The 17,775-nt window shown below is 52.0% G+C and overlaps 1 protein-coding gene across 1 annotated transcript in view; it reads right to left on the reverse strand.

Annotated features, from left to right (window-relative positions):
- Positions 1 to 17,519, reverse strand: part of LOC111151153 (mitogen-activated protein kinase-activated protein kinase 2) — a 45,294-nt gene extending 27,775 nt beyond the window's left edge. The window contains exon 1 of the mRNA XM_022508948.1: positions 17,039 to 17,519. Coding sequence (XP_022364656.1) covers positions 17,039 to 17,326 — 288 coding nt within the window. The 5' untranslated portion in view covers positions 17,327 to 17,519. The remainder of the gene's footprint in view (positions 1 to 17,038) is intronic.
- Between the last annotated feature and the right edge of the window lie 256 nt (positions 17,520 to 17,775).

Genomic DNA, 17,775 nt, shown 5'->3' on the forward strand with positions numbered 1-17,775 from the left:
GCCCGAATGTCAGCTCTTCCCTCTCAACCCTAGTAGCATCACAAGAAAACAAGATGAGACCCCACCAGGCGGGACCGAACCGTCTCTATTTATCAAAGCGTGCTTCTTCGCCTGAGAGAAGGTCCCCAGTCTAGTCCTACACAGTTTTTCCAAATTGCTCTTCTTGCCCACTGGGCAAAGTAAGTCTAATCTATACACATCGGGAGTGAAAGGGAACATAGACGGCCGCTCCTGAAGAAGCCCCCCGCTATTCCCCAGGCAGTCAGTCCCAGGCCCCACAGCAGAGAGCAGAAACAGAACATTGCCTTTCCAGCCCCCCACCCAGTCCGCGTCCCTGGGGACCGCCTCTGGGTTAGACAGAGCCCTGTGGCTCCACTCATTACTCCATTTATCTTAGCTGAGCAGGCTTCTGTTTGGATGTAGCTGTTTCTGAAACAGACACTTTAATTCTTGATTTCAGAAACTTTATTGTTTAAATATCAGTTTTGCCCCGAGGCAGCCAAAGCTCCAAGCCCTGCTTGTTAATTATCAGCTGCTAAACAGCACTTTTCTCCCGGGAGCTGCTGGGGCCCAAGGCCACCACGGAGAAAAAGCGGTGCTGGGCGCTAGGAGAGGGGCTGCAGCTTCCCCGTGGCAGGCACATCAGAACCCAAAAGACACACAGACAAGGAAACTAGCCCATGTCTGTGGGCACACACGACACCTCAGCTAAGGATCTGGCACTGTGCTTTGCACTGGAGGATTCCAAATACATGAGACACAGTCCCTGTGCTCAAGGAGCTCAGAGTCTAGCAGGGAAGGACACACGAGTGGCTGCCAAATTCGTAGCCGACTTACTGCTAGTGTGAACTGGTGCAGGAAAGGGAGTTATTCTACCTGGAATTGGGACTGGGGAGCAGATAAAATGTGAGCTTCGGAGGAGAGCTAGAGCTCTACCAGGATATGAAAGGACAGACAAAAGGGAGGCCCAACAGAAGATCTGGGAGCATAAGAATGCACTCAGAGTGGGAAGCAGTCATTTCTGAAAGGGTGAGTGTATGTGTGTGAGGGGTAGGGGTGGGAAGGAAGGTCAAAGCCAGCTTGTTTGAGTATCATGTTAGGAGTCTGAGCATTACCCTAGAGGCAAGGGGAGGGTGCCCCTGAAGGTTTCCAAACAGAAGAGAGGTTTGTGGTCCTATCTGCCTGGCAATGCTGGCCGAGTGTCTCAATGCCTCTGAAGGAAAACAGATCAGTGCATTCAAAAAGCAAGTGTTAGCCGTGCAGGAAAACAGGGACTCTTTCCTGGGGGGGTGGTAGGCAGAGAGGCGGAGGGTACATGTGGTCCATACCAACCCCCGGACTCTCCACGGACGGGGTCCACTGCGACGTGGACCTTTCCTCTATCTCTGAGCAAGGCTTGTTGATGAATCCGAAGGATGCTGCAGTGAAGTCTCATCTCTGTGTCTCCCTCGAGCCCTTGGCAGATCAAGTACTCTGAAAATGTGCCATGACGTTGGGCCACAGGCTGTGTTCAAATATCTGCGGAAGGCTGAGTACAGGAGATGGGACTGATGCATTCTGTTAGGCTCCAGAAAGGGCAACGAGCACTAGGGAATATTACAAGCTCAGGGAGCCAAATTTTGAACTCAATAAACACAGAACTTTAACAACTTTTTTTTAACAAGCAATTTTTTTTTTTTTTAATGGTAAGGTTTTCTTGAAAAGCGATGAGCTCCCCCATCACTGGAGGGACTAAAGCATCAGTTCAATAGATCAGGGGTGGCCAAGCCCAGGTGATTATCAGATAGAACGCACATTCCTGAATGCCAGCTCTGCAGTCTCGGACTCAATGAGCTACAAAGAGTGGGGCCCAGGAATCTGCATTTCAAATGTTACCCAGAGGCGATTCTGATAATTGACTTAGTTTAGGAGCCCCTGGGTATTTGACCATTTGCTGGGATGTAGTCCTAAACAAGACAAACTAAATACTATTTAAGGTCCCTTTTTAAATTATTACCTTCTCTTTTCCCTCTTACCTGGGCCTTAAAACCTCTCCTTGTGCATTTCCACAAATCCCTTTCCAGCTCAGATAATTCTTTACCAGGGCGTAGAACAATTACCTCAGAGGCCAGCACTGTCTAAGAGAAGGTTCTGTGGTGACAGAATGTTCTCTATCTGTGCTACCCAGTACAGTGGCCACTAGCTATAGAGACTACTGAACCTCTGAAACATGGCTAGTGCTACAGAGGAACTACCTTTTAATTTTATTTATTTAATTTAAATAGCCGCGTGTGGCTAGGGGCTCTGCTATTGGCCAGAGCAGTGTCCTGTGGAAAGAGGGCTTCCGTATTCACTGTGGGATCCAGGTAAACAAGCAAACTCCCTTCACCACCACCTCCCAGAGCTCACTTCCAGCCTGCAGCACCCTACTCGAGGACAGGGAGATTGAATTCAAAGAAAACAGCAGGAAAGGAGGGGCTCTATGTCAGCTGTACGAAAGACAACAGGTAGAGAGAACAAAGAGCACAAACTAAAAGGCTCACCCCTAAGGCCTCTGCCCTTCTCTGTCCCGGAAAGCAATGAACAGCAACAGCACTAGTGTCCCAGCAGCCACCACCCACCCCAGGCGGTGGGGCATTTCCCAGCTTCCTGAGAGCAAGCAGACCTCACTCTCAGGGATGACTTAGAACATCCCTTGGTTGACTAAAGCTGGAGTCCCAAAGGTTTGTAGGGAACTTTTGGGCTGTTTTGGGGTATAGAAATGTAAGAAAGAGAAAATGAATCACACAGAAAGAAAGAAAAGAAACACAACCCCAAACCCACTACTTTTCCAGACCTCAAAATTTTTCATCAGGAAAATACATCATCTGCACACTTTCAAACATAACTGGATTCCTGCCCAGGTACAGTACAAAGGCCAAATTCAAACCTGACTGAGAACTCTAGATTAACACTGTGGCCTTCCAGCCTTGATCCCCACCTCCCACATTTCAGGCCCTTTTGCCCAGCATCTGCTTAGACACATGCTCTGAATCTACCACAAACTGTGGTTACATGAGCCGAGAAGTACTGCCTCAACCTTCTGGAACACCAAACGACCGCAGACCAATGCGGCAGCAGGAGAGGCCAGGTGGGTATCAGGAACCATCTGGCCTATTTAAACAGCTCTCACTGTCAAGGACAGGCCACCAAGCATCCCTCCAAGTAGCCAGCCTGATGCAGAGACACAGTACCTCAGAGGAGAGGACACCGACAGGGAGGAACAGGGGAGAAGGGATGAAAGAAAGATGGGCTACAAAAAGCACGGTGAGGGGGGAGTGAGGCGATGACCTTCATCAAAGACTAGATACTGTTTCTGAAGTTTACTGGAAGATGGTTTTCCCCTTCTATAAAAAGGAAAAAAAAAAAAAAAAGAAAAGAAAAGAAAGGAAAGATCATGTTGCAACTTCCTTCACCACAGCACCGGCTCAGGAAAAAAAAACAGGCCTTGCTTCACTTTCCCAGCTGCACTAACCGTCACCTCCATCCTGAGCCCTGAGTGCTGAGGCCTTGAGATACGGGAATCAAAGATGGCTAGAGCCTAGGGTCACACAGCCACCCCATCACCCTGCGAGCCGCCTGCCCACACCTCCACCTGAGCAGCTGAACACAGGGCGGGATGAGATTCTTCAGAGCAAGACAGAAGTCCCGTAAGGGCCCAGAGGCTGACCAAAGTAGGCTCTTCCACAGGGTCAGGGCGGCCATCTCTTTTTATTACCCCTTTCCTCCCTGGCTCTGCTGGATGCTCGGCCAACACCCAACCCCAAGCATTTCCTATTACAAGAAAGATCCCTGGAAGGAGATCCTCTCTCTTCCCACAGCCAAACAGGAGATGGGAGTACCCAGTGCAATTCCTTAACAACCCACACCCACTGGCCAAACTTTAATCTGCATCCTCCCCTGGGTGTGTCCCAGGTGTGATTCCATGATGTGTCCTCTGCCTAGGCCCAGCAAAAGTGACCCCGTCCCCTAACCCCTTCCATCCTGAGGAGCCCATCCCATGTCTCCATGTCCTCTGGGGCCACCCTATCGCCCTGACCCCACCACTTTTGCACCAGAACCTCCCTGAATCTCTTTCTCTGTATGGAAACCCCAACATCAGACCACGTGGCCTCCTTGTGTCAGGAATTGTCAAATGGGAATATGTGTGAAAGGGCACAATCCAGATTGTGGGGGACAGTCTTTTTCATTCCTTACACATACACACACACACACACACACACATTCACTCCCTTTCTGAATGGAAGGTTCCCAAAGGCAGTGACCATTCCTTATCCTTGTAGCAATTTGCACAAAGTATCCCATAAATATTTGATGATACAACATAAATTGCCAGAGCAACTAAGTACTAAATTATAATGGATTCACCGAGGAACTACTAGAGAGGCAGTAGCACAAACTGAAAGAAGCCCAAGTTTTAGAGTAAGACACTCCCATCATTAGCAGCCCCAGGGCTTGGCACTTAACCCGCTGCCCCTCTCCCCTCCCAGCATTTCCAAGGTGCACTCAAACACCACCTTCCCAGTAAAGCCTCCCTAGAGCCACACACACATTCCCAGCATTCCTGGGCCTCCTGCCCTCCTTTCTTTCTGCCACCATCTCTATCACCATCTGACAGGCAGTATCATTTAATTGATTGCATTTTGTCAGTCTCCCCTTGCTAAAATGCAAGCTCCATGCAGACAAGATTTTGTTTGTTTGTTTGTTTCTTTGGTACACTTAATGTATCCCTGGGGCCTATAATAATTTATAGCAGTTAGCAGATATTCAGTAAATCATTGCTAATGAATGCATTGTTCTGAACATGTGATCACGTTTCCTCTTCTGTAAAATGTAAGTATTCTGTAAATATTTTTACTTTGCTGTATTATTTTAGGGTTTAGCAAGAAGATTAGTAAAAACCCAACACCATGCCTGACACAAAGTATCTGCTCAATAAAGACTTGTTATTAATCTGGGAAACCTTGACAGTGTTACTAAACCTTCAACAGTGATTCAGCTGTAGCATTCAGCTACAGAAGACTGAAGACTGTTTATGTATCAAAGTCAATCTGCTGTTCCCATCTATCCTTAGGGAGGCTGCAAAAGTCATCCTCAGCACTGCTACTTAATTTTCTTGAGTGGTAAGTTGCTTCAGATCTCAGAGGAATAGAAGGCACCCTAAGGCAAATCCTGCTTAGAAAGGCAGGAGTCTAGTCTAAGCTGCTAGAAAGAATCAGCCCTCATTGTTCCAAATTCCTCTCATCTCATATAGCAGAGGTATTAAAGGGGTCTAAACCCAAAGGGATGACCCTGACTAGTCTCCCCTTCGAGGCTAATCCTGCCATCTGGGCCTCCTGATGGCCCGTCAGCAGGGAAGACAGGAGGCAGGCATGGGAGAGAATACATGTTTATAAACACTGGTTGAATGGCTGAATGAATAAAAAAATACTACAGCCCGGGGAAGGTTGATGGACCACTGGCCTACACAAAGTGAGGGCAGAGAAGAATGCTCAATCCCCACTACCTGGAACCTGGGCTGCCCACCTTCTTCCCAGTGCGGGGCTGTGTTCCCAGCAGTGGGGTGACAGAAAGCCCTTTGTGAAGTGCAGGAGTCCTCTGAGATCAAGTCTGAGACCAAGCCGGAGCCCTGCGATTCACAAAGGAGGAAACTGAGTGAGGCCCAGACATGTTCTCAGACCTGCTGAGGGCCACACAAGCCGGTCTCTCGGCCACCAGTCCTGGTCTGTGTCTCCTACAAACCTGTGGCATGGAGTTAAGTTGCCCCACGAGATTCAAACCTCTGACCTCAGACCTGGCAAGCTGGTACTCAACACTGGTCTTCTTGCAACACACAGGAGCAAGGCCAGCTGTCACATCACCTTGGACTGCATGTGTGTGTCTCGGCTTTGTCTGGAGCTAACCAGAAGATGCCAAGAGCTGGAAGAGAGCTGGTCAGTTCCACATCTGTCCCTCCCCCAGTTAAAATTCTCTGAGAGGCAGAAGGGTCTCCCTGTAGTGAAGCAGGAAAAGGAGGGGCTCTGGAACAGGGAGGAGAAAGAGAAGAGGAATCAATGGGAAACTGTGGTCAGGATCCTTACAAGAACGAGAAATCCGTTAGCAGAAACAGAAGGTATCAGCTTGAGTCAGCAGATCCGAATGTGTGGAGGGAAGAAATGCCCAGAAGACTATTCCGCTATGAATGGCTTTTTAGCAGGCAGGAGGAAGAACAGGGACAGACACTTGGGGGGCCTTTACTATACCCCCAGCTCAGTCTCAGAGAGCCTAGCCCCCAGGATTGTGCCATGCCCAGAGCCATCCCCCCACTCACCCAAGGATCACCATTGGGACCTTATGTTTATGCGGGCGGCTCCCACTATTATTCAATTACCACACTTTTATTAGGCAGCTAGGTATAATGCACAATGCCAAAATACTCCATGACTTTTTTTAAGAAGGAAATAAGAGAATACAAAAAATAATGAAGATGCGAGTCTTCAGGAACTTACAATGCAGCGTTAGAAGGGCCCCTTGAACATGGGCAAACGGACTGAAAACAGAGGGAAGGGAAGAGTGTCTTGGCAAGTCTGACAGGGCAGGGTAGGGGAGAGCCGCTTCTGGTGTGAAAGCTTTCATGAAAGTGGCAGCATTTGTACAGGGTGGAGTAGGGAGATACAGACAGGGGTGGGGCAGGGAGGCAAGGAAGATACAGATGGACAGATGGCATACATACCGTGCATGGGCAAAGGTGACGGGGGTGGGGGTGGGGGCGGGGGGCGGGGGCAGGACAGGGTTCTATTCAGGAAACAGCAAACATAAGCCACTTAAGCTGAAATGCAGCAGGTATTCAGGAAAATAAATAAATAAATAAAACCAAAACCCAGATTGGGGTCAGATCAGGGAAGGATCTGGAAATCTCCTGTATTCTACAGCCAAAGTGAACCCACTGAAGGGTTTGAGCTGGGAAGCTGTATAATCAGAGCTGGGCTTCAGACAAAGTAATCCCCCATGTGCTCCAAGACACCGAGGGGGCAAGACCTTCATTCCCCAGTTGAGATCCTCAGAGGGAGTTATGTGGTCCTCCTGGCCCCTACCCCATCCCCCTGCTCTCCATTCCTTCTATATCAAACTCTAGTTTATGTTCTTTTTAAAAATCTAAGGCAAGGTAACCAAAACAAGTCCTTGAAACCAGAAGGGTCCAGACACAGGCAAAGGAGCGCTCATACACTCGTCCTCCCCACTAGGAGCCCAGGTGACTAGCACCCTGCCAGGGGAGGGGAACATGAAGGTATGAAGTCCCGGAGAATCCCACAGGCTCCGGGGGAAAGGCTGTGACGCTTGGCAGCCTGGCAGTCAGAGGGAGTAACAAAACTTCAGCGTTTCTATAAACCTAAGCATTCACAACACAGGCGACCATACACACTCATTCTGCCCCGGTATCCTTCTACCTTTCAGAGATCTGGGTGCCTGTGAGGACAGAGGCATGGCGAAGGGCACAAGATGACCCCTGCTACCGTCACCAGCACAGGAGAGCCGACAGGGTGCTCCAAGTTCCAAGGCCCGTGTGGCCTCTCCACCAGTCCACCTGCATTCCTAGGGTGCTCTACGTTCCACACGTGTGGCCTCCAAGGCCCAGGGCTCCCTCTCTACTTCCCTGCCCCGCACAGTCCCCTGAGCTCTGCAGAAGTCAGGCCTGCCAAGCAATCGGCAGATTTCTCCACTTAGAGAGGCTTCCCTTGCCCAGCTCTGCTACGCCTGGCCCGTGGAATCTACAAGCCTTCCTCTAAGAATTACAGAAGTCAGAGAGGGAGGCCCGGGACAGAGAAGAGGGAGGGTACGGTTACTCCAAGGACAGGGGCTCCTTCTGTCAGAGTTAAAAATAAACTCTTAGCAATTTACACCCAACTCCTCCCTCCAGAGGCCAATGGGCCTTGGCAGATAAATCTCTCCCTGCAGAGAAAATGAGGCCCCAGGGGGCCAGATGGGAGAAAGCAGCCCATGCAGACATGGTCCAGTATGTGACTCTAGCTGAAGCCAGAGGTCCCCAAAGACCCACCTAGGCTCCTATTACTCTTCCTCACCTCCTCTCCCAAACATCCCCAAGTTCAGAAAAAAGACTCAAAACCCTTGTTTGCATGGTTAGTACCACACCTGCCGAGGATTAGGTGAATCAGGAAGAACAGAATGCCAAAGTCAAGCTAAAAGAAGTGCTCTGCCCACTATCACTCAGTTCTGCAGGTACCACAGCTACCTGAGCCCCCTCCCCTCGCCTGCACAGGACCCCCCAGCAGTAAGGGACGAGGCTGCCTCAATGGGCTTCCGTGGGCTCAGATCAGCAGTAACCCTGCCTCCACTGTCAGGAGAGAGGAGAGACCCCTGTTCTCTGTGACACAGTGCAGGTGGCAAAGCTGGAAGGCCAGAGGGGCTCTGGCCTGACCCAGGAAGGAGGCCCTGAGGGTCAGGGCCCAGTTAGCCCTGGAAGCTAGCAGGATGAGGTCACACCCCTGAGCGTAACCTGAAGCCCCACACTGCAGAGGTGGAGAATAAGCTCTGCAACAGGGCAGGAGGCCCAGGGCAGGGAGGCGGCTCAGTCACAGGGCAGTCGGGGTGAGGGCCACGGACAGCCTCATGCAGGGCTCTCCTACTCACCCCCACACCTCTTCTGGCAGGGGGGCCTGCTGGCCAGAGCAGCTTGGAGGAAGCCAGAGCAAGAGGAAGCCCAGGCGAAAATATCATCGACTCCAATGAACTTGGGCGCCCTCCCCATAAGCCTTCCCCTGATGGAGAAGCAAGGCAGCTCCACGGAGCCTTGGCACGCACTGCCCTCTTCCCACACAGCCGGGGCTTGGCAGGGGCTTGGGGGCAACTTGCTTTACTTTACTGAGTGAGAGGAGTGGGACAGGCTACCTAGAGAAGCACCAGCCATGGCTCACTCCCAGCCACAGGGGAAGGGGGCAGACAGGGAGACCAGGTGCAAGGAGAGAGATGCAGGTCTGCGGCGTGGCAGTTAGACCTGGGGCCAACAGCAGGGCTGGGTGGTGAGGGGAGACTGCAGCAGTGGCAAGCTTATTTTTAGCTGTTGGGACAGAGGGGCTGAGTAACAGTTCTAGGCCCTGGGCGGGAGGCCAGGTTGCAAATGTCCCGTGTGTGGGCTGGGAGCCCAGTGACACTACGGATCATCACAATGGCCACGAGGTGACTGACGCCATCACCTGCTGCAGAGGGGTGGGGGGCAAGGTGCCCCAGAGGAGCATGAAAGCAGAAGAGCCGGCAGGGGCTTGTCAGCAGGTCCCCTTTCCCTTTGCTTTAGGTTCAAAAGACTCAATGGAGATGAGTGAAGCAGAGAAGGCATCAACAGCATAGGCTCCTGTGTTCCCCTCATGTTCTCTGAGACAGAAAAGGCCACACAGTTTCCGTCTTTAGCCACCACTCCTCACCTTCCAGATGAGTGCTGCATGGACACTGGCCACGGAGATGCCTGGGATGTCCCTCAAGAGTAAGATGCCCTTTCATATGACCCTTCTAGGCAGCTCAGGTTCCTAGCAGAATAAACACAGAGCTTGGCCGGTCTTAGAGGGGGACAAGAGTAACAGACAGGGTTTGACCTTGGGGCCGCGTCCCAGGCTCTCCCCCTGGCCAGATAGCACACAGAGATGTTTACTGGATCAGAGAATAAAGACCCCAACACTGCACCACCAGAGGCTGTGTCCAACCTTATTCTGCTTTCCACTGTGTGTCTTCTTCGTCCAACCATGTATGATGGCCTGGCACCCAGGACCCCACACTCCAAAGCTTCAGGGATGAAACTACTGCTCAGGTGAGCAGGAAGTGAGCAGGAAGAAGAGGAAAGAGAACAGCCAGCACCAGGTATCCGTCTCTCCTCTTGCTTCTTTGGACTTCTGATATCCAGTCTTACACTGTCTTGGCGTGGGGTGGGGGGGGGTGGTACTTGGATATAAATCCTAATTTCCTCATCAGCTTTGGGAACAGTTCCCACCTCTCACCTGTGCACAGCTCCCAGCCCACACCGTATCTCTGGGTGAAGGAGAAGACCCCCGTCTGGAGGAGCCCAGCCACAAGCCAACACAAAGCCTACCTGGTGGACAACAGGTTAGGTCGCAGCCCTCACCAGCCCCCTCTGCCGGGTGCCCCCATGCCTGCACAGCCAATCACTGCGGCCATGTTTGACCCCACACCTCAAATGGGAAACAAGTCTCCGACGGAGAACATAAAGAATTCCTCATCTCTACCGTGAGACACAACTATACTAAGATTCCTCTGACTTCAAGGGAAGACTAGATCCCCACACCACCCCCGACCCCGAGGTACACAGCCCGTCCTCTGCTGAGGCACTAGCTGGAACACTCTCCCAGTCTTCACACGAGAGAGGGAGCAGCTGGTCAATGATGATTATTAACTAACTGGACACAGCCACCGCAGAGCCTAGCATCAAGCCTATCAAAAGGGCATCCACACCGGCGCAGACGCTGCTGATGGTCAGACACGGAGAGGTCAGCAAGTCATCCTGCCAGCTCTCAGCCTCTTGCCCCCGGCACAGCCTTCTACCACCCCCCAATGCCAGTGCTCAGGAGTAATTTGTAGCCTGACCTCTGACGCGCGCACCAAAGCCTGGAAAACTTAACTGACCTACTCAAGGTCACATGACCAGTTAGCAGAACACATAGACTGGGCCCCTTTTTTTGCTTTCTTCTCTTCTCTAGCACTTAACCAATAATAAGAAACTCATCTCTAAAAATTTGTATCCAAAGATATATCTTAAAATGCAAAATATCAGTATCCCTCTAATGATGTGAAGAGGTACAAAATTTGGGTTACATACTTGGTGTACATCAAGCTGCCCAGTGGCATGGCCCCTTCTCTTTACTAATGTCCCCATTTATGAGGTGACCTATGTAGAAAAAGCCTAGTGACCAGTTAGTTGAGCTGAGAGCTGCGCTGCAAGAGCCATAATCCCTCTAGCAACCAAAAAACCAAAGGAACCCAGACTAAGAAGAGGTCCCAGGGAACTACGTCCCTGATTAAGACACAGGGTAAGACCCTGGACATATGACCCTTTCCTGACTGGCCTAACCACCTGCTCTGGTAAGATGGAAGCAGTCAAGAAAATGACCAGGGAGTGTCAACAGCTCTAAGGTGCAAGGAGATATGGGTGTCTTTACCACCCGGGCTTACATCAGTACCAAGAGCAGCCGCAGCCCCTTCGAACACAAAGAATAGCTCTGCCTGGCCCGCCCACCTCCCTCCTAGAACACTGAAGCTCCTGGAAGGGTGCAGTCCAGGGAAGAGAGGGAAAAAGAGACCCCACATGGCCCTTAGAAGGGGCCTGAATCAGGACCTCAAACCACCAGGGACAGTCCTGAATCACAACACGGGAGGGCCTCGGGACTCATGGAAGGACTCCAGTGTGATGCCAATGCCCTGTCCTTCCCCACAGTGGGTGACACTTCTCCTGGCACGGCCTCCATACATCCCTGGGATTTGCGGGTGACAGGAACTTTAGCCCCTCCTCCAACCCCAGGATCTGGCCGGGGATTAAGACTGCAGTCGCAAAGCTTGGCTCCTCCAAGCCTCTCCCTGAGTCCCTACACCTGCTTCTTAAGTAGACTTGCCAACTGATGATGGGTCAAGTCCTCCAGTCCCAATTGGTCAAAACCTCTTACTCATGGGCACCAACACCTTCTTCCTCCCGAAAAGGAGCTTCTTCATTTCCCAGGCACCCACCAATACCTGGTCCTGAGGCCTGGGGCTGCTTTTCTCCTCCCTTCTGTCAGCCACTGATCCCAGATCTTAGCTGGAGATTATTTTCAAGCTCCATCAAAGCCCAGAATTCACAAGTGAAAAAGGACCATGATCTGACCCAACTTTGATCCTGCCTCAGTGGACGCCAAGAGTCCAACTGCAGTAAATAGGGGCCAAGGCCCCATGAGAAGGAGGGGGTCTCTGAAACTAGAAACTTAGACCTCCACAGTCCAAACCTCAATGATCTGTCATCCTTCTGCCTGTTAGTTTACTTCATGCCCCTCAAATATTGTAACAACTACTTTTAATATAAAGCTAGGTTAGGGGCACCTGGGTGGCTCAGTGGGTTAAGCCTCTGCCTTCGGCTCAGGTCATGATCTCAGGGTCCTGGGATCGAGTCTCGCATCGGGCTCTCTGCTCCACAGGGAGCCTGCTTCCCCCCCCCTCTCTGCCTCTCTGCCTACTTGTGAGCTCTCTCTCTGTCAATAAATAAATAAAATCTTTTTTTAAAAAAAATAAATAAATAAAGCCAGGTTAGGTTCAACTCTGGGCCACCAACCCTACTTGGTCCTTGCCCACCTGATCTCCAGTTCTTCCCTCGAGGCCAGCATCACCAGCAGCTCCTATAGACCTGCTCATACTTCAGAGGCCCAGCAATGAACTGTCCGTGGCTCCTAGGGTCCTCAGAGATCCCCCTTCCAAAACTCTTCTAGCCCCAACCACACGATTTCACCTCTAGACCAGCACAATGCAGCAGAACTTTCTAATAGGAGGAGTATATGCTTCCGTGCTATCCAGTTCAGCAGCCAGTAGCCACATGTAGCCACTGGAGACTTGAAAGGTGGCTAGCTGATTTTCTATCTATTTTTTTTAAGATTTTATTTATTTATTTGACAGAGAGAGATCAAGTAGGCAGAGAGGCAGGCAGAGAGAGAGGAGGAAGCAGGCTCCCCGCAGAGCAGAGAGCCTGATGTGGGGCTCCATCCCAGGACCCTGGGATCATGACCTGAGCCGAAGGCAGAGGCTTTAACCCACTGAGCCACCCAGAGGTCCCTGATTTTCAACTTAATTTAGATTAATTAACATTAGTTTAAATAGCCATGCATGGGTATTGGCTGCCATATGGGACAACACAGACTGCATTTATTAATGCCTTCTCCAAATCGGTTTCTTGACCCCTCAAGTTTTAAGGCACTTTAGATGACCAAGCACAAAGCAGGATGCTCAGTGAACTGTTAACAACCTATAAGCAAAGGAGATATAAAAGAGGCTAATTTGGGGCACCTGGGTGGCTCAGTCAGTTTAAGTGTCCGACTTGATTTCAGCTCAGGTCACAATCTCAGAGCCGTGAGATCGAGCCCTACCTTGGACTCTGTGCTCAGTCCGGAACCTGATGGAGATTCTCTCTGTCTCCACCTCTGCCATTTGCCCCACCTCATGCTCTCTTATTCTTTAAAAGAGGCCAATTTAGTGAGTGAAACCTTCCTCACCATGCGATTTCATCTGGCAAACCACATCTGGGAATAGCGCCCCTCACATAGCCGTGCTACCCAGCGTGCTACCCAGGAGGTATTCAAGCATGAGGTGTGCCGGTGGGATGCTGCCTGTCCTTCGGGGCTGTGGGAGCTCCGTGCCTCCCTGTGTGTCCGGAACAAGCATGCGAGGTTCCGATTATCTCCCCTTCAGAACACCAGAGGAAGCCCCACCACAGTGACACACAGTGACCTGGGGAGGGAGAACCACTGGAGAAAGGAAAGGAGAAGACATCACAGGACCTTGTTTTCTCTCTAAACCACGCAATGGAAAAATAAACAGAGATAAGGTATGACAACATTCTATATTTTGTAAAGCAACAGCACCCTTCAACTAATCAGAGTCACGCAGCAGAGAAGGACAACAGTGCCAGCTTTAATTAAATTTGTTCAGCTAATACCCAAGAGTCACCATGACACAGTGAAGCAGGAAGCAGCTGAGGAACCCCAGGGGGCATACAACCAATTATTACACAAGTGGGTTGAGACTAGGTGTCCTTACCAAAGAAACAGTTAATATGATTCCTACGTTCTTCTACAAAAAATAATAAGATTTCTTTCAAACACTCCCTAAAAGGGGTGGAGGTGGTATGATTTTTTTTTTTTTTTTAAAGCTGGTTACCTGATTTAAAACTCATGAAGCTGCTGAGTTGGTACATAAGCTGCCCCTCCAACTTCGGGGGTTACTGCTGGGGACGCAATAAATACCCACCCGGCACCCCCTCGCCAACAGTCAAGGGGGTCAGAGAGCAGCTCCTGAGGCTTGAGGAGCTCTGGAGCAGCAGCCAACCCCAGGTCTGGGCCTGTGGATGCCACTGCAGTTATGAAGTGGGAAGGGGCCTGAGACAGGGAGTCGGGCGTCCCGAGTTCTAATCCTGCCTCAGCCAAGTGCATGGCTCTATGACCTCAAGTGATTTCTGCTCTGGGTCTCGGTTTTTTCATTTGCAAGACAAGGGGGTTAGACGAGATGACCTCTGAAGTCCCTTCCGGCTCTGAGCAAGTGCGAGTATGACTCAGAACATAGCAACAGCAGCCAGGAGAGATGGCGAGGTGAGGTCACGGCACCCACTAAAAGCCCTGAAATGTTAGCTCTCTGAGGTGGAGGTAGAAAAGCAGCAGCACGAGCTGGGACTTTTTTTTTTTTTTTTTTAAGTACTGATTTCCCTCAAGAGGGCTAAGACCTCTTAGCCACAACCTCCCATCCACTCTCGGAGCCGTGAAGCAGCAGAGATCAGAACCGCATCGGAGACCGTGCCCCAGTCCTACAGCTCCTGTCTCAAATCCCCAGGAACGACCTAACATACAATATAGAGTAGAGGTCTGATCCCTTTTTCCTCAGTCACTTTCCCAATGGGGCAATCCATCCTAGCCCACAACATCCACCCCCCTTGTTTTATAATCAAAACACTCCTGATTTTGAAAATCATTCCACTGCTCAGCACCTAAGGTTAAGTTCATCGAGATTCAAGATCTAGAAATCTCTTTGGTGTATGTCTCAAACAGGATTCTTTGGACCAGCTTCCCCCCACAAGCTGTAATTATGTCTTAGCCAATATTTGGATATGGAAGTGCTGTCGACACTACTGTCGGTCTCGGAATGCCTCGTACCTTCTTTCTTCCACTATTATTAAGTTTTTACACAAAGATGTGTGGGAATCTACAATTTAACAGTTGAGTCAACTTATAAGATCTGGGCGCAGACTGCCTGTCAAAACAGACTGACTTCAATCTTCACCCACTTCTAACCTGAGAAAGATGAATTATGAGTGCTATTTAAAACACTGCCAGATTTTTCCTTTCAAAACTATTTACAGGAGGGGAATATCCAATCTCTGTCCTATTCATTACAAGAACAGAAATCTGAATTCCAACAGAAATCCGAATTGCCACTCTTAAACATTTTAGCATGTGGTTTTCTGTGTCATTAAATAGAATAAAAAGAAGTGGAGAATTTTTGTTCTGAAGTCTTTATACAATATTTCAGCTATCCAAGGGAATGAACAGCCTTCGTCCCCAAACTGCTGATGGGTGAAGGCAGATGGCCTCTCAGAGGGATAGAAAACTCTCCCAGAAAGAATGGCTGTCACGTCCTCACCGTTACAGGTTAACTGTGGTCAAAGAGTCTTCACTCAACACTACTCCCCACGGTCAGAGCCACAGTTAAACCACCACTCCTCCTCCCAGTCCCCGCTTAAGACTATGGAAAAAGTGGTCTAAGGCACAACAACCAAAAAGCCCACAGCAACAGCTTAGAGTAAAAGCCGAACAATCTGACAGTGCTGGGGCTAGCTGAAAGCTCTCCCCACCGAAGGAGGATGCAAGCATCAAGGAAATAATTTTAGAGGCCTTAAAATCTGGAAATCGGATCTGCTTGCTCTCTGCAACTGCAAACTGCCAGAGTTTTATTACATCTAATTATATATTCCAACAGTTCCACCCATCACACCTATCTGAGTTTTGTATTAATAGCTGAAATACAGCTGGTTGGGGATGGGGGGGGCAGCGAGGGGGAGGAGAAAAATATAACACAGGAAGTATTTTTCTCCTCCAATCATTAAGCGCCCCAGGGGAAACAGGCCTGATGTGTCACCTTTAGAGATGTGGTTTGATCTGAAACCTGTCTGAGGGGAAAACCTTTTTAGTGACCCGAACACTGGCTCACACAGCACTGGGGACCCACCCATCTCATCAGACCTCCAAGTCCATTCTGTTTAACTTCTGAAATAGGTATTCTCTCTTAAATCCTCATCCCCACCCCACCCCCAACCACCACACCCCCTTAAAAAAAAAGAAAAAGAAAAAAGAGTTTGGGTTTCCTCAGCTCAAGGATAACGCTCCCTCCTACTGTCCACCAATCGCCTATGTCCAGGGCTCAAGCGGCCATCCCCGATTTGCGGCATCAGCACCCGGCCAAGCCGCGGTTTAGAGACCGGGTTCACAATGATCAATGGAGCTATGGAAACAGCAGACATCGCGCCGGAGCCTGCTGGCCTCCCATCTGGAGCCTCACAGGCACTGAAGGTAGGAGGGGAGCCTGCTCTCGGATCAAAACAGTCCCTCCCCCGCGCCCGGGGGGCGGTGTCCCCGCGGAATCTCCAGCCTGGCACCTCCCGGGCCGGCGCGCCCCAAGGCGGCACGGCCGCGCTCGGGAGGCCCAGGGAAGTGAAATCACACATTCCGGCTCCCAAATAAGGAGCGAGGCTAAATAAACCTTAGCGATCCGACTTCTCCAAACTAACCGACCAACCAGCTCAATGAGTAATGGGCCTTTTGTGCCCGCAGAAAGAAAGAAAGGAGGGAGGAGAGGATGGGGAACCACAACCCCCGAAAATCACTTCCTTGAGCCGGGGTGAAATTAGCAGAAGTGGTCCCGAAGCCAACCGTTGCGCCTCGGCTGGATCCCGCTCAAACCCCAAAATGGCAGAGTCCTCACGAGTCCTTGCGGGTCCCGCCACTCACACCCGGAGGTGACCGGAAACTCGGTCTGGCGGCGTGGTCCTCGCGGACCTGACCTTCCCCGCGGCCCGCCCGCCCCTTGCCGCGCACTTGGCTCCCCTCGGGCGCCGGGACCCACAGCGGAGCCTCGGCCACTCCTCGGCGACCGGGTCGGACTGACACCGGGTCCGGGAAGGGTCGGCGCGATCGCGCCCGGCGACTGTGCGCTTCGGCGGCTCCGGAGCGCGGGGCGGGGGCCGTCCCCGGGAGCCTCCCCCCGTGCCCTTCCTCCCCTCCCCCGGCCCCGAACTTACTTTTAGGGCGAATTTCTCCTGGGTCCTCTTATTGAAGATCTGCAAAACTTTCCCGTTGATGCCCAGTCCCAGGACCTGGGTGGTGACCTTGTAGTCGTCGATGATGGCGTTCTTCTTGATCTGCAGGCTCGACTTGACATGGAACTGGGGAAACTGCTGCGGGGGCAGCGGCGGCGGCTGGGCCGGGGGGTGATGCTGGGCCGGGGCGGGGGGCTGCGGCGGCGGCGGCGGCGGCGGCGGGTTGGGGAACAGCACCGGCGGGGTCTGGCCTTGGGAGTTGGACAGCATGGTGCCCGGAGATGCGGGAGCAGAGGCGGTAGGGCCCGCGGCCGCCCCCTCCTCCGGCTCCGGACGGGGTCCCCGCCACCCCCCGCCCGGCTGCGAAGTTTGCTCCGGGCTGGAGCCGGCTTCCCCGCCCCGGCCCGGCTCCAGGCTCGGCGGGTCGCGGGGCTCCGTGGGTCCCGCCGTGCGCCGCTGCCGCCCACCAGCCCTGCTCCCTCCCTCCCACCCTCCCCCCGGGGGCCTGGCGCTCGGGGGACCGCGGGACGGCGGGGCCCGGCCCGGGGGGGAAGCGGCCGCGCGACAATGTACCCAGCCCGGGGGCCGGCGGCCGCGTCACAGCCTCGTCTGCGTCCGGGGCCGATCCTTAAAGGGGAGGGTCGGAGGGGCTGGGCTTGGGGAGGCGGGGCGGGGCCGGGGAGGTGTGGGCGTGGGGGAGGGCCTGGCCTTAAAGGGGA

Source organism: Enhydra lutris, unplaced genomic scaffold (assembly GCF_002288905.1).
Source record: "Enhydra lutris kenyoni isolate GAN:26980312 unplaced genomic scaffold, ASM228890v2 scaffoldscaffold25, whole genome shotgun sequence".
NCBI lineage: Eukaryota > Metazoa > Chordata > Mammalia > Carnivora > Mustelidae > Enhydra > Enhydra lutris.